Source organism: Microcebus murinus, chromosome 24 (genome assembly GCF_040939455.1).
Source record: "Microcebus murinus isolate Inina chromosome 24, M.murinus_Inina_mat1.0, whole genome shotgun sequence".
In the NCBI taxonomy this organism is placed as follows: Eukaryota; Metazoa; Chordata; class Mammalia; order Primates; family Cheirogaleidae; genus Microcebus; species Microcebus murinus.
In genome coordinates, this window is record NC_134127.1 from 3,140,856 (window position 1) to 3,156,863 (window position 16,008).

General features: G+C 33.6%; 1 protein-coding gene across 6 annotated transcripts in view; it reads left to right on the top strand.

The window, feature by feature from the left end:
* The window catches only part of LOC105866636 (disintegrin and metalloproteinase domain-containing protein 32-like), a 162,704-nt gene that overhangs the window by 84,238 nt on the left and 62,458 nt on the right, over nucleotides 1-16,008 (top strand). For all 6 annotated transcript variants that reach the window (XM_075997224.1, XM_075997228.1, XM_075997226.1 and 3 more), the window contains 2 exons: nucleotides 3,303-3,480; nucleotides 14,857-14,949. In XM_075997224.1, the coding sequence (XP_075853339.1) occupies nucleotides 3,303-3,480; nucleotides 14,857-14,949 (271 nt within the window). The remainder of the gene's footprint in view (nucleotides 1-3,302; nucleotides 3,481-14,856; nucleotides 14,950-16,008) is intronic.

Below are 16,008 nucleotides of genomic sequence, written 5' to 3' on the forward strand. Positions count from 1 at the left end.
TAATGAGATTGCTGGATCATGTGGTAGTACTATTTTTAGTTTTTTTAGAAACCTTCATACTTTTTTTTTTCCATAATGGCTATAGTAATTTACATTCCAGAGTTCCATTTTTTTTATATCATCACTGGTATTTGTTATTTTTTGTCTTTTTTATGATAGCTATTCTAACTGGAGTGAGATGCTATCTCATTACAGTTTTGATTAAAATTAGAATTTTTCCAAATGATTAGTGATATTGAGAATTTTTCATATACTTGTTGGCCATTTGTATGTATTCTTTTGAGAAATATCTGTACATATCCTTTGCCTTTTAAGTGGTATTATTTGATTCTTCGCTTTTGAGACTTTTGAGGTACGTTTATATTCTGGATAATATCCCCCTGTCAGATGAATAGTTTCCAAATACTTTATCCTATCCTATAGTTTGTCTCCTCAGTCTGTTGATGGTTTCCTTTGCTGTGCAGAAGAGGATTTTTATTTTAATACAGTTCCATTTGTCTATTTTTGTTTCTGTTGTGTATGCTTTCAAAGTCTTAGCCATAAAGTCATTGCCTAGAACAGTGTCCTGAAATATTTTCTCCATGTTTTCTCCTAGTAGTTTTATAGTTTTTGGCCTTATGTTTAGTATTTACTTGATTTTGAATTTTATTATTGTGTAATACATAGTCAGATATGGGGGATCTGATTTTATTCTTCTGTATGTGGATATTCAGTTATTTTCAGCACTAATGTATGTTCTTAATACCTTTGGAAAAGATCAGTTGGCTATAAATAGATGGATTTATAGTTGGCATTTCTGTTCTCGACCACCATTCTGATTTTGTTGCTACAGCTCTGTAGTATATTTTGAAGATAAGTATCATCATGCCTCCAGCTTTGTTCTTTTTTTTATTTTTTTTATTTTAGCATATTATGGATGTACAAATGTCTAAGTTACATATATTGCCCCTGTCCCCCCTTCCCCCAAGTCGGAGCTTCAAGCATGTCCATCCACCAGACGGTGCACATCGCACTCGTTATGTATATATATAGCCATCCCTTTCTCCCCCCTACTATCTGCCTGACGCCTGATATATGTTATTCCTATATGTGCACTTAGGTGTTGATCAGTTAATACCAATTTGCTGGTGAGTACATGTGGTGCTTATTTTTCCATTCTTGGGATACTTCACTTAGTAGAATGGGTTCCAGCTCTATCCAGGAAAATACAAGATGTGGTATATCACCATTGTTTCTTATGGCTGACTAGTACTCCATGGTATACATGTACCACATGTTATTAATCCACTCATGAATTGATGGGCACTTGGGTTGTTTCCACATCTTTGCAATTATGAATTGTGCTGCTATAAACATTCGAGGGCAGATGTCTTTTTTATAGAATATCTTTTGTTCTTTTGGATAGATGCCCAATAGTGGTATTGCTGGATCAAATGGTAGATCTATGGTTCCATACAAATGTTAGGATTGCTTTTTCTATTTATGTGAATAATATCATTGGTATTTTGATAGGGATTGCATTGAATCTGTAGATTGATTTGAGTAATATGGTCATTATAGCAATATTAATTATTTTCCATGCACATGCAGTGTCTTTCCATGTGTTAGTGTCCTCTTTAATCATATTGTTTAGGTTTTTTTGTAGAAGATTTTCACCTCTTTGATTCAATTTATGTCTAGGTATTTTTTGTAGCTGTTGTAAAAGGGATTGCTTTCTTGATTTGTTATTTGGCTAGTTATTGGTGTATAGATATGCTAATAATTTTTGTGTTGATTTTGAATTCTGTAGTTTTACTGAATTCATTTATCAGTTTTTAGGGTTTTTTGGTGGAGTCTTTAGGTTTTTCTATGCATAAAAGCAAGTTGTCTACAAAGAGGAAAATTTGACTTTTTTTTTTCTCCAATTTGGATGCCTTTTATTTCTTTCTCTTGATTAACTACTCTGGCTAGGATCTTTAGTATTATGTTAAGAGGAGTGATGAAAGTGGGCATCCTTGTCTTGTCCAGTCATTAAAGGAAAGGCTTTTAGTTCTTTCCCATTCAGTAGGATATTAGCTGTGGGTTTGTAATATATGGCCTTCATTATGTAGAGGTATGTTTTTTCTATACCTAATTGGTTGACAGTATTTATAATGAAGACATTTGAATTTTATCAAATGGTTTTTCTGCATCTATTGAGATGATTATATGGTTGTTGTCCCTCTTTCTGTTGATGTGATGTATCATTTTATTGATTTGCATATGTTGAACCATCTTTGCATCCTTGGTATAAATCTCAGTTGATTATGGCGTATTATCTTTTTGATGTGTTGTTGGATTCAGTTTGCAGTATTTTCTTTTGCGATTTTCGCGTCTATGTTGACCTGGGATATTGGCCTGTGGTTTTTGTTGTTATTGTTGATGGTATTTGTGTACTTATCTAGTTTTGAGATCAAGATAATGCTGACCTCAAGAAAGAGTTAGGAACAATTCTCTTCCTATTTTTGGAATAGTTTGAGAAGAATTGGTGTTAGTTCTTCTGTACCTGTTTGGTAGAAATCAGGAGTAATGCCAGGTGCTTATGGGATTTTTTTTTGTTGGTGGTGGTAGGCTTTTTATTACTGATTTAAGCTCTTTGCTCAGTATTGGTCTGTACAGTTTTCTTATTTCTTCCTGTTCAATCTATGGAGATCATATGGGCCTAGGAATTTATGGATTTCCTCTAGGTTTTCCAATTTGTTGGCAAGTAGTTGTTCGTAATAGTCTCTAATGACCCTGTGTATTTCTTAGTATTAGTTGTTATGCCTTCTCTTTTTGTTTCTGTTTTTATTTATTTGGATTATTTGGGTTTTTTTTTTCCTTTTTATTTTTTTCTTGGTTAGTTTAGACAGTGGTTTATCAACTTTGTTTATCTTTTGGTATATAAGCACTTATTATAAACATTAACCTTTTGAGGCTGGTAGCTCATGCCTGTAATCTCAGCACTTTGGGAGGCCAAGGCAGGAGGATCGCTTGAGGCCAGGATTTTGATATCTGCCTGGTCAACACAGCGAAACCCTGTCTCTATAAAAAGTTATAAAAAAATATTAACTGAATATAGTGGCACTCGCCTATAGTCCCAGCTATTCAGGAGGATTGCTTGAGGCCAGGGGTTGGAGGCTGTATCAGCTATAATCACACACTGCACACTCCAGCCTGGGTGACATAGTGAGACCTTGTTTCAAAAAAAAAAAACAAAAAAACATTTTGAAATTAATTTATATAATATAGAGTTGTGTTTGCAGAAGCACACTGCCAATGACATTATATGGATTCATCTTTAGGAAATCCAGTGGTGTGAAGAGATTCAGCAGTTGCAGTTTGAGTGACTTTAAACATTTTACTTCAAATGTGGGTGCTAGATGTCTTCAAAATAAGCCACCAATGCAACGGCAACGGGCATCAGTCTGTGGCAATAATAAAGTGGAGGAAGGTGAAGTCTGTGATTGTGGTACTCCAGAAGTAAGTGATAACAAGAAAAATTGATTAATAAATTTGTTGTTGTAGTTCATCTTTTTCATAAATGTTATATAATTCAAATATGACTGAATGTGATGCAGAATATTGACAATAAGTGAAATTATATTGAAATACATAAAGAAAAATTCTGTCTAGGTTTTAGAGGTGGATGAGTTTTGAACATAATTAAAATGGACCACAAAAAACTATTGATGATGAGAAAAAGAGGAGCCTAGAATAAGCTTTTGAGTTCCAGGCTAAATATATAAATTCTTTCCAGATCTATGCTTAACTTTTGGGCATTTTATAATTATCTTATTGAAGATTAATGTGTCAGCAACCCATCACATGCCCTTTAGAATATTACTTCACAATGGAATCACTAGTACAGGGAGACACATTGTGTTAATATTGCAATCTGAACACTAGGTGATTTTGATAATTCACTTAATGACAAAGGCCTGAAAATACAATGAATTCAAAAGGCCTAGGGTAAAATGCTTCAATATAATTCAGTATTTGCAACAATATTGCTGATATCATAAATTTTCTTGATTACAAAATAGGCAGAAATAGATATTTGGGTTTGTTACATATTTAAGTCTGAATAACTTGTACCCATGTCACATTGTTTTAATTGCTACATTTTTGTATTGCGTTTATTTGGTAGAATGAGTCCTCCCTCTTTACTCTTTTTTTTTTTTTACATTTTTTAATTTGTATATATTCATGGGGTACAAGTGCAGTTTTGCTATAGTGATGTATTTCATTGTGGTGACATCAAGGCCTTCAGTGCGTCCATCTCTGAAGTAACACGCATTGTACCACCAAGCAATTCCCACCATCTGCTGCTCCCACCCCCCTACCCCTCTGGATCTCCTTTTTCCATCATTTCACACTCTGCTCCCATGTGTACCCATTATTAGCTCACACTGGTAAGTGAGAACATGCAGTATTTGTCTTTCTGTGTCTGAGTTGTTTCACTTAAGATAATGGCCTTGAGTTCTATCCATGTTGCTGAAAAAGACACGATTTCATTCTTCTTTATGGCTGAATAGTATTCTGCTGCTTTTATATACCATATTTTCTTTATCCAGTCCTCTGTTGATGGGCAATTATGTTGATTGCATATCTTTGCTATTGTGAATAATGCTGCGATAAACATAGAAATGCAGATATCTTTTTGATATAATGATTTCTTTTCCTCTGGGTAGATAGCCAGTAAGGGTATTGCTGGATCCTATGGTAGTTCTATTTTAGTTCTTTGAGAAATCTCCATAGTGTTTTTCATGGAGGTTATACTCATTTACCTTCCCACCAAGAGTGTGTAAGAGTTCTCTTTTCTCTGCATCCTTGCCAACATCTGATTTTTTCTTTGTCTTTTTTTAGTTTTAATTTTTTTAAATTTTTTAATTACCTCATATTATGGGGGTACAAATATTGTTAGGGTTACATATCTTGCCCCTGCCCCTACTCCCCCACCCCACCATGCCAGACCTTCTAGCGTGTCCAGCGTCCAGGTGGTGCGCACCGCACCCACTGTGTAAGTACATACCCTTCCCTCCACCCCCCTTCCACCTGCCCACTTCCCGATTATAGATTTTTTTTCAGACATTTTGGTTACAATGTATATCTTTGCCTCTCCCTCAAAAGGGATAGAAGTAATCCACATCCATAAAATGTACCCATTTACGTGTACAGGCTGATGAGTTTAGACAAATATGTATAAACATTGGTACAATTAAGATTCTTTTTGTTGTCCCCCAAACTTCACTCGTACCCCTCTGCAGTCATTTCCACCTCTACTCCTCCCTGGGAAAGTTTTGATTGTGTCAGTTTTGCCTGACATAGAAAGTCATATAAATAAAGTGACACAGCATATTTTTTTGTTTCTGGCTTTTTCCTCCCAGTATCGTGTTTTAAAATTCTTTCATGTTGTTTTATGTTACAATAGTTTCTCCCTTTTTATGTTGAGCATACTTGATTGTGTGGAAATGCCACAATCTACTTTTCCATTCACCTGCTAATAGAAAGTTGCACTGTCAACGGAAGTGGGCCATTACTCCTAATTTGCAAAAGTACAATTGCTAGGTATGGATGTTTATGAGAGGCTGCCAAAATATTTTCCAGAGTAGTTGTAGCATTTTACTCTCCTATCAGTAACATACGAAACATTTATTTCCTCCATATCTACACCAAAATTTGATATTGTCATCTTCTAAAATCTTAGCTATTCTAATGGTTTTATGGTGATTTTAATTTGCATTTCCTCGTCCTCGATGATTTTGATGATGTCGAGCATGTTTGCACTGGCCATTTTAAGTTTTATTTTTAATTAACAAACACTTTTATATATTTATGGGATATAATGTAATATTTGATGTATGTTTATACTGTGGAATGATTAAATCAAACTAAGAAATCCATCATCTCACGTCTTATTTTTTGTGGTGAAAACATTAAAATCAACTTTTAAAGCAATTTTACAATTGATGTATAGTAGTTGTGCATATTTGGGGGGTACATGTTATTTTTGATACCTTTATAGAATATATAATGATCAAATCAGGATGACTGGGATATCCATAACCTTACACATTTATCTTTGTGTTGGGAATATTGCAATTCTTCTAGCTATTTAAAAATATACAATAAATTATTAACCATAATTTTCCTACTATACTATTTAATACTAAAATTTATTCTTTCTATCTAACTATATTTTTGTGCCCCTTAACCAACTTGTCTTTATTCCCCCCAACTTAGAAATATGCAATGAGTTATTATTTATTATAGTCGCCATTCTGTGCAATAAATTACAAAAGCTTATTCCTCTGTCTAACTGAAACTTTGTATCCTTTAATCAAGATCTCTCCTTTCCCCAGTTCCCCCTCCCCCAGTCCCTGGTACCTGCCATTCTATTCTATGCTTCTATAAGTTTAGCATTTTTGGATTCCATTTATAAGTGAGATCATGCTACAGTTGTCTTTCTGGGCATGGCATGTTCCACTGAGTATAATTTCCTCCAGGTTCATTCATGTTGTTGCAAATGAAAAAATTACCATTTTTATTGATTGTAAGATGTTTTTATTAGGAAGCATTTGAAACATTGGAACAGTTTCTAAAATATTTTGAACACTTCTATCTTTAACAAATATTAAACATATTGCCATATTAGCTTTATACGTGCACACACGCATTTTAAATGAATAAAACAGATGCATTTGAAATTCGGTGTGTAATTTTCCTTGACCTAATCTCTTTTCTCTGCACCATCTCCTTCCTTAGATATAAACACTATCTTGAGTTCAGTCTTATCATTCCCACGCATTTTTTAATGCTTTTGCTACATATATGTGTATTCATAAACAACGTGGAGTATTGCTTTGAATGTTTTAAACTTTAAATTCTCTAATGCATACAACTTGCCTTATTAACAGAGCATAATTTTAAAATATTATTTCATATTCATGCATGTAACAGTAAATTAAATTGTTTATTGTTTTCTATTATATGAATATATACCATAATATATTTATCAATCCCCTTCCCCCATCCAAGCAGTTTGAGAAAGGGACAATTTATTCTTATATCTTTATAATTTCTTGGAGAAAGCAAAACACCAAGGATTCAAGAAATCAGTATTTTCTTTCCTACTTTTTTCCATGTGCCTTCAGTTAATTTACTACTTTATATTTTGTCCTGGTTTCTGGAAAGATTGTAAAGATGACTTATTAGCAAAAGTTTCTCCACAGACATAATGAGTGCCAATGAATAGGTGACTGTCAAGTCTATAGCCATCAAATTGTGTATATACATTCATATCTATAATTTTATGCTTCATATTCATGCATATTTTAATTTTTGCTTTTAAAAGACTGTGGTTTAAAGTTATCAGAAATTACGGGTAATAAGAATTTCAGTATTTGGTCATTTGCTTATTTAAATGTGTTTTTCTTATTTGCCACAGTAATATATTTTCCAACCAAAGCAATACAAGTGATTGCTTTAATAGTCATGCACACATTATTTACAATATCTACAATATTTATTACCAGTTTTGTAGATGGAGTGCCCATAGAACTCAAAGTGTCTGTCATTTCATTTTCCCTCAAATGTTGGTACCTCCATAATATCCTGAAATAAAAAAAAAATCAATTATGTCTGTTTCCCTATCATTTTTGTTCTTTTACAAAAAAATATTTTAGTTTTTTCATTTTTAACTGACAAATAATAATTGTGCATATTCATAGAGTATACAGTGATTTTCCATACATATAAGGTATATTAATCAAATCAGGGTATTTAGAATATTCACCATCTCAAACATTTATCATTTGCTTGTGTTGGAAACTTTCACTATCCTCATAGCTATTTGAAACTATATATTATTGTTAACTAGTGTCATCCTACAGTAGTATATACATTAGGACCTCTTCCCCCTATCTAGCTGTAAATTTGTATCATTTAGCAAATCTCTGCCTACCCTCCCCTTCTCCCTACTCTTCCCAGACTCTAATATCCTCTCTTCTACTTCTTTCTTCTATGAGATCAACTTTTTTTTAGCTTCCACATATAGGGAAAATATGTGGAATTTAGCTTTCTTTTCCTGGTTTATTTCACTTAACATAATGTCCTCCAGTTTCATTCATGAACATGAGAGTACCCATGTCTCTTTAGCATACTGATTTTATTTTCTTTTGATATATACCAAGAAGAGAGATTTCTGAATCATATGGCAGTTCTATCTTTATTTTTTTTAGTTTTGTTTTATTTTTGATTGATACATAATAATTGTACACAGATATGGGATACAATGTGATATTTTGATACATGTAAACTTTGTGTAATGATCAAGTCATCAGTATATACTGATCAAGTTATCAGTATATCCATAATCTCAAATATTTATCATTTTTTTTGTAATGAGAGCATTCAAAATCCTCTCTTCTGTTTTGAAATTGCAATACTTTTAACCATAGTTACCCTACTGTGCAATAAAACACCAGAACTTACTTCTCTTCTCTAACTGTAATATTGTATCCATTGACCAACTTCTGCCCATCTCCCCCACCCTTCTTCTCTCCTCCATCTCTGGTAACCACTATTCTACTATCAACTTCTATGAGATCAGCATTTTTAGAATCTGTATATGAGTGAGATAATGCAGGATTTGCCTTCCTGCGTCTCGCTTATTTCATTTAACATAATGTTATCCAGTTTCTTCCATGTTGTCATAAATGATAGGATTTCATTTTTATGGCCGAGTAGTATTCCTTTGTGTATATATACATATACCACATTTTCGTTATCCATTCATCCAATGATGGACACTGAGGTTGATTTCTTATTTTGGCTACTGTGGATAATGCTGCAATAAACATGGGAGTACAGATATTTCTGACTTTTATTTCCTAGGGATATATACCCCTTAGCGTGAATGCTGTATCATATGGTAATTCCATTTATAATTTTTTCAGGAACCTCCCTACTATTTTCCATAGTGGCTGTACCAATCTACATTCCCATCAACAGTTATACTTATTTACATTTCCTAAGCACTTGTTTTCTCTTGTCTTTTTTATAATAATCATCTTAACTGGTGTGAGATGATAGCTCTTTATACTTTTGATTTACACTTTCCTGGTGATTGGTGATGCTGAGCACCTTTTCATATATCAGTTAGCTATATCTGTGTCTTCTTTGGAATAATGTCTACTTGGATCCATTGTCCATTATAAAATATGGTATTTACTGTTATTGTTATTTTACTGTTATTTTACTATTGAGTTGTATGAGCTTTTTATTGAGTTGTATGTGATTTTTATATATAGTTTACATATTAACTCCTTATCAGAATTATCATATGGCTTGCAAATATTTTATCCCATTCCTTTTTGTTTTGTTGACTTTTTCCTTTGTTGTGCAAAACCTTTTTAGTCTGATATAGTCCTACCTGTCTATTTCTGATTTTGTTGCCTGTACTTTTGATGTCATATTCAAGAAATCATTGCCAAAATATTGAGAAAGTTTCTGCCTACTTTTTAAACACAGGTTATAGTTTTGGCTTATATTTAAGTGTAAATATTAAATCTATTTTGAGTTAATTTTTGCATATGGTGTAAGATGACAGTCCAGTTATTCTTTTTACCCATTTAAATGCATCTGTTCTTGGGTGTATGGTTGTCTAGGGCACAGAAGTCTCTTAATTTCGGACCGCATAGAAATCTCTAAGACAAACGCCAGAGACTGCATGTTTTGGGGCAAACTGCATATTATTTAAATCATCATAACTACAGATCATAATGCACTTTAGGTCTTGTTTTTCAATAATTATAACATTTTTATTTACAAAAACAATTAAACAAACAACTAATTAAACAAAGTTCCTAGTACTTTTTTAACGTATGGTACCACGTAAAACATTTTCCTCTACGAAGAGGGACCAGACGAAATTTACATAAGTATCTAGATGTGCTCCTTTTTCCATGGGCGGCACAAACTCTGCAGGCTCTCGTAGGAAATTTTTTCTTTCCACTCGCTGGAATACACGTAGGTTCACGCTGCTTCAGATCACCTGACAACCTTTTGGGTGGATCTTTACGAGGTGCTCTCCTTACAGCCCCAGGGGAAGGGCTGGACAGATTTGTCTCTGGTTCCGGAGAGCCTTCATCATTGTCATCCGTTATCCAGTCTCGCCACCGATAGCAGAAACTGTTTATACTTCATTTTTTGCTTGTTCATTGAGGACGTTGAACTCTATAAATGAATTGAAAAGTCCACAGTTTATAAGGTATAGCACTACTTTTTTTGTCCATTTCACAAAAAGAATTGATCCCCATGGTCAACACCTTTCATGTGGGCATTGTATTCCTTGATGCAGCCAGGTTTTACAATATTCTCTCCCGTTTTTCTATTTTTTTTTTTTCCTGTTGTCAAGACAGAAGTGTCATGGATCATTGATATCATTCGGACAACCTGCTTGCCTTTCCATGCTAGGAGAAGAATATCGCCTTTTCTGGAAAATATTATGTTATCTTTCTTCATTCTTGACATTTTCATTTGCAAATTTGGCAGTAAACCTCTACTCTCCCTAATAGACAAGACAGTGTGTTGACATCTAAGGTCCATAATGGATGGCGCATGAAACACGAGAAAACTCCTGAGCGGTCCTTAACAGATGGTGTGTGAAACACAAAAACACTCGTGAGCAGTCCAAAAGGTGTTAAATGGAGTCTGGACTTTCCATACAAGTATTTTTATGTGTATGCCTGTGTTAAATTGATGTTTCTATGGGGGGGATGAGGGCTGGAATATCCTATTTCACCATCTTACTAATATTACCCTGCTATTATTTCTATATTAAATGTTTGATAAGATTCACAAATGAAGCCTTATCAGCTGGAATTTTCTTCAAGGGGAGAATTTTTATTTGCAAATTCAGTTTCTGTAATACATATAGGACCATTCATATTTTCTAATATTCTTGTCATTTTTTTTACTTTGTGTTTTTAAGGAAAGATGTCCATTTTTTTGCCATATTTTTTGGCAAAAAAAATCATTCATAATATTTCCTTATTTTCTATTTACTTGCTGTGGGATCTGTAGTGATTCTTCTCTTTCATTTCTGATACTGGTACTTTGAATGTCCAGTTCATTTCACATTCAGTCTAGCCGGAACCTAATTAATTTAGTTTTAACTTTTCTAAGAGCCATTACATAATGTTATGGATATTCTGTTATTTATTTTCTACTTCATTGTTTTCTGATCTTATCTTTATTGCTTCTTTCTTTCTACTTATACTGAGTTTTATTTCTTTTTTCATTTTCTAGCTTTTTAAAGTGTAGGCTTAGATCATTGATTTCTTTCTTCTTTTTCTAATATATGTTTTGTACTGAGTAGATTTCCTTGTAGGATTGCTTTAGCTACAAAACATGTTTTATTGCCCTTTGGTTTATCATTCAACTTAGAATATTTTCTCTTTTTTGTGATTTCTTTGATACCTGCAATATTTATACATATGACTTGATTACCAGTTATTTAAGAATTTATCAGCTTTTCAGGTTTTTAATTTTATTACACTGTACTCAGAAAACATATGCTATATGACTTGGTTCTTTTAAATATATTGAGAGTTGTTTTGTGCCTAGGATATTATTTATTAATATTTTGGTGACTGTCCCTCACAAGCTTGAAAGTAACGTCAATTGTTACACTTTGGTGTATAATGTTTTCTAAGTGTCAATTTGGGCAAGTTGGTGTTAGTCTTATTCAAATATTCTATACCCTTTCTGATATTCTTTTCATTTATCACTTACTAAGAGAGTATATTTGAAATTTTTAATTATAATTATAGATTTTCTATTTCTCTTTTCAACCTGACAGTTTTTGCATCAGTTTTTTGAAACACTATTACTTGGTTCATATACCTTTAAAATTTTTGTCTCCTTGATGACTTGATTCTTTTTTTTTTTTTTTTTTTTTTTTTTTTTTTTTGAGACAGAGTCTCGCTTTGTTGTCCAGGCTAGAGTGAGTGCCGTGGCGTCAGCCTAGCTCACAGCAACCTCAAACTCCTGGGCTCGAGTGATCCTTCTGCCTCAGCCTCCCGAGTAGCTGGGACTACAGGCATGCGCCACCATGCCCGGCTAATTTTTATATATATATATCAGTTGGCCAATTAATTTCTTTCTATTTATAGTAGAGACAGGGTCTCGCTCTTGCTCAGGCTGGTTTTGAACTCCTGACCTTGAACAATCCGCCCGCCTCGGCCTCCCAAGAGCTAGGATTACAGGCGTGAGCCACAGCGCCCGGCCTCATGATGACTTGATTCTTATCATGAAATGTCCGATTAGTTTTACTTAATATTCTTTACCCAAATTCTACCCTGCCTGACATTGATGTGGTGGCTTCTGCTTCCTTCTATGATTCATGTTTGCATTCTGTGTCTTTTTCATCCTTTTTACTTTTAGCCATGTGTCTTTATTGTTAATATGGATTTCTTGTAGATAGCATATAGTTGGGTCTTGCTTTTTTACTGTTATACTGATAACTGCTGCCTTTAATATATGTGCTTAATCCATTTTCATTAATATAGTAATTACTATGATTGGTTTCATATATATTATTTATTTATTTTATTTCAAGAAAATATGAAAGTAGGAACATTTTGGTTACATTTTATATCTTTGCCTCTCCCTAGCAAGGGTTAGAGGTATGCTCTTCCCCTCCATGATCCTTACCACATCCCTCAGATGTGAGTCTACTCCCCAACCCCCTAATCCCTAGTGAATACCACCATCATTTAAGCACCATAGTGTTAATCAGTCAGTATCAATTTGATGGCGAGTAGATGTGAAGCCCATTTTTCTGATCATGTGTCACCTAACTTTGGATAATGGGCTTAAGCTTAATCCAGGATAATATAAGCAGTGCTAGCTCACTGTCATTTCTTAGAATTGAGTAGTATTCCATTGTGAACATATACCAAATTTTAATAATCCACTCATGAATTGACGGGCACTTGGGTTGTTTCCATGTCCTTGCAATAGTGAATTGTGCTGCCATAAACATCCAGGTGCAGATGTCTTTATAATAGAATGTCTTATGCTCTTTTGGGTAGATGCCTAATAATGCTATTGCTGGGTCAAATGGTATTTCTATTTTTAGCTGTTTGAGGTATCTCCAAATTCTTTTCCACAAAGGTTGCCCTAATTTGCAGTCCCACCAGCAGTGTAAGAGTGTTCCTGTCTCTCCATATCTTCACCAGCATTTGTAGTTTTGGGATTTCTTAATACAGGCCAGTCTCACTGGGATTAGGTGATATCTCATTGTGGTTTTGGATATATATTTATTTAATTCATTTTTTTTCTGTTTGTCCACCAGTTCTTTTCCTCTTACTTTCTGCTTTCTTTTGATTGGCCATATTTTGGTATTGTTTCATCTCTTTATTTAGCTTATTAGCTGTACTTATATGTTTTATAGTTGTTTCTCTAGGGTTTATAATATGCATCTTTAATTTATCTTAATCTGCCATCACACTATTACACAACTTCACATATAATGAATGAACCATAAAACAGTATTGTTCCATCCCTCCCCATTTATTGTGATATTGCGATAATACTTTTTTTTTTCAAGCATATATGGGGGTACAAATGTTGAGGTTATGTATATTTCCCTTGCCCCCTCCCCCTTCGAGTCAAAGCTTCAAGCGTGTCCATCCCCCAGTTGGAATACTTTTTATTTCTATATGTGTTATTAACCCAACAATATATTAATATTATTTTTTCTTTGAATTGTTAATTTTATTTTAAGGGAATTCTAAAAAGGAAAAAAATTCTAAAAAGGAAAAAATATATATATATATACACACACACACACACACATACATACATGCTATGTTAAGTTGCCTGTTAATTCTATCATCGTTATTATTTCTGAGTCTTTTTCTATGGCCTGATTTCTCTCTCTCTCTCTCTCTCTCTCTCTCTCTCTCTCTCTCTCTCTTTATTGAATGCTAGATATTTTGCCTATTATTTTATGGAGCGTTTGGATTTTTTCATCATCCTTTAAAGCATATTAGACTCTGTTCTTGCTACATTTAAGTTGATTGTCAATCAGTTTGGTAGTTTTGAAACACATATTTTCAAGAGTAGTTTAAAATGGCTTTCTCTCTAGAGTTTGTCTTACCCTATATTCATGTAATACCTAGTTCTGAATATCTACTGAATATCCTGGCTGTTCAATGAAGATTTTCTCTTATGGCTAGTTGGAACCCCAATATATCCTGTCCCAAATACCTGTGGTTTTTGGCTTTCAGTGTCCTGGCAGTCTTTTTTTCTTGGTAGTTTTTCTTGTTTTATGTATATATAGCTCCACCAAAGGCTCAAGATGACTGCTATTCAGAACTCTATAAGTCTTTCTTTTGCTGTCATACTGTTCAACAGCCCCACTAATTCAGCAACTTCAAACTACCATCTTTGACTTTTCAAGTCAATGAGATTATGCTCTACTTGGGCAAACACCTCGAGGCAGAGAGCTGGTAACTCAGAACTTATCTCATTGTTTCTCTTCTCCAAGGGATCATACTTCTGCTTTGTCTGTCATTCAGTTTCTGGAAGAAGTAAATCATGTTTTCCATGTTTTCTAATTGGATAGGAAGATAAGTGGGCTACTGTTGACTCTGTTGTGACCTGATATAAAAGTCTTACATTAATTAGTATTTTAAATATTTAGAGATGCTAAAACCTATTAAGTGTCAGGAGCATTCGTGTCCTTTTCTAAATCTCAAAAATTAAGCTCATCAAAAATATAGCTTCTAGTAAAGTTTTTGTCATTGTCAGGATGAATTTTTACTTGTACATTTTATTTACTTATAGCAATGTGGACCTGATAGCTGTTGCGATCCTCAAAATTGTGTGCTGAAACAAGGAGCACAGTGTCATAAAGGATCATGTTGCAAAAACTGTCAAGTAAGATTTAAGTTTATTAACATCTTCTAAGTATATAACAAGTCATATGCAGGGTACTTTAGAACACTTAGACCTACAGCTGTAAGTCAAAATATAATGATTTTGCAGATAAACAAAAAGGTAATAAATTTGGAATCAGATTTCTGATTTTGTCAACTTTTCCTGAGTTTTGGGGGCACCTTCTATGACAACATTCTCACTAACTTAATTTTGTTATTTTTTAAGCCTTGAATTTTAAGCCTTTGAGCTATTATAGAATTCTTAGCTACAGAAGAGAAGATCTCCATTGAAAGGGATTACTATCCATTTACCATATCCAATATTTATATTATTATAAATAAAAATGTTATTACTGGTTATGTTAAGTATTTCTATGTATGTAGTTGAAAGACATAGCAGTTTTTCATAATTATATAATGAATGAAACTCAGTAGAAGTAACATTTTCCAAATGGTGCATGTAGCACAAAATTTAAACTCTGAACTTATTATTCAAAGATGGTTACAAAAAAAAAAAAAGACCAGGTGTAGTGGCTCACACCTGTTATCCTAGCACTTTGGGAGATAGGAATGGGAGGATTGCTTAAGGTTAGGAGTTTGAGACCAGCCTGAGCAACATAGCAAGAATTCATCTCTACAAAAAATGGAAAAACTAGCTGTGTGTGGAGGTATATACCTGTGACCAGCTAATCAGGAGGCTGAGGCAGGTGGATCTGTTGAGCCCAGGAGTTTGAGGTTAGAGTGAGGTATGATGATGCCACTGCACTCTTGCTCAGGCAACGGAATAAGACCCTGTGTCAAATTAAGAAAAAAAAAAGAAAAAATTGTTTGACTGAAAGATTACATTTTAATTAATGTGGTAAAGATGTTGACTTCTCTTCCCTGTTTTCCTTTTCAGGTCTTCCAATACATTTGTAAGAAGTTTCTTATATGAGAATACCTCTGTTGAACTATCTATCATGCATTCTATCTTCTTAACTGTCCTCGACTCACACAGTTTTATGTTTTTATTTTCTAGAATCTTATCATGTAGTTACATTTTTACCTCTGTAATATTTTT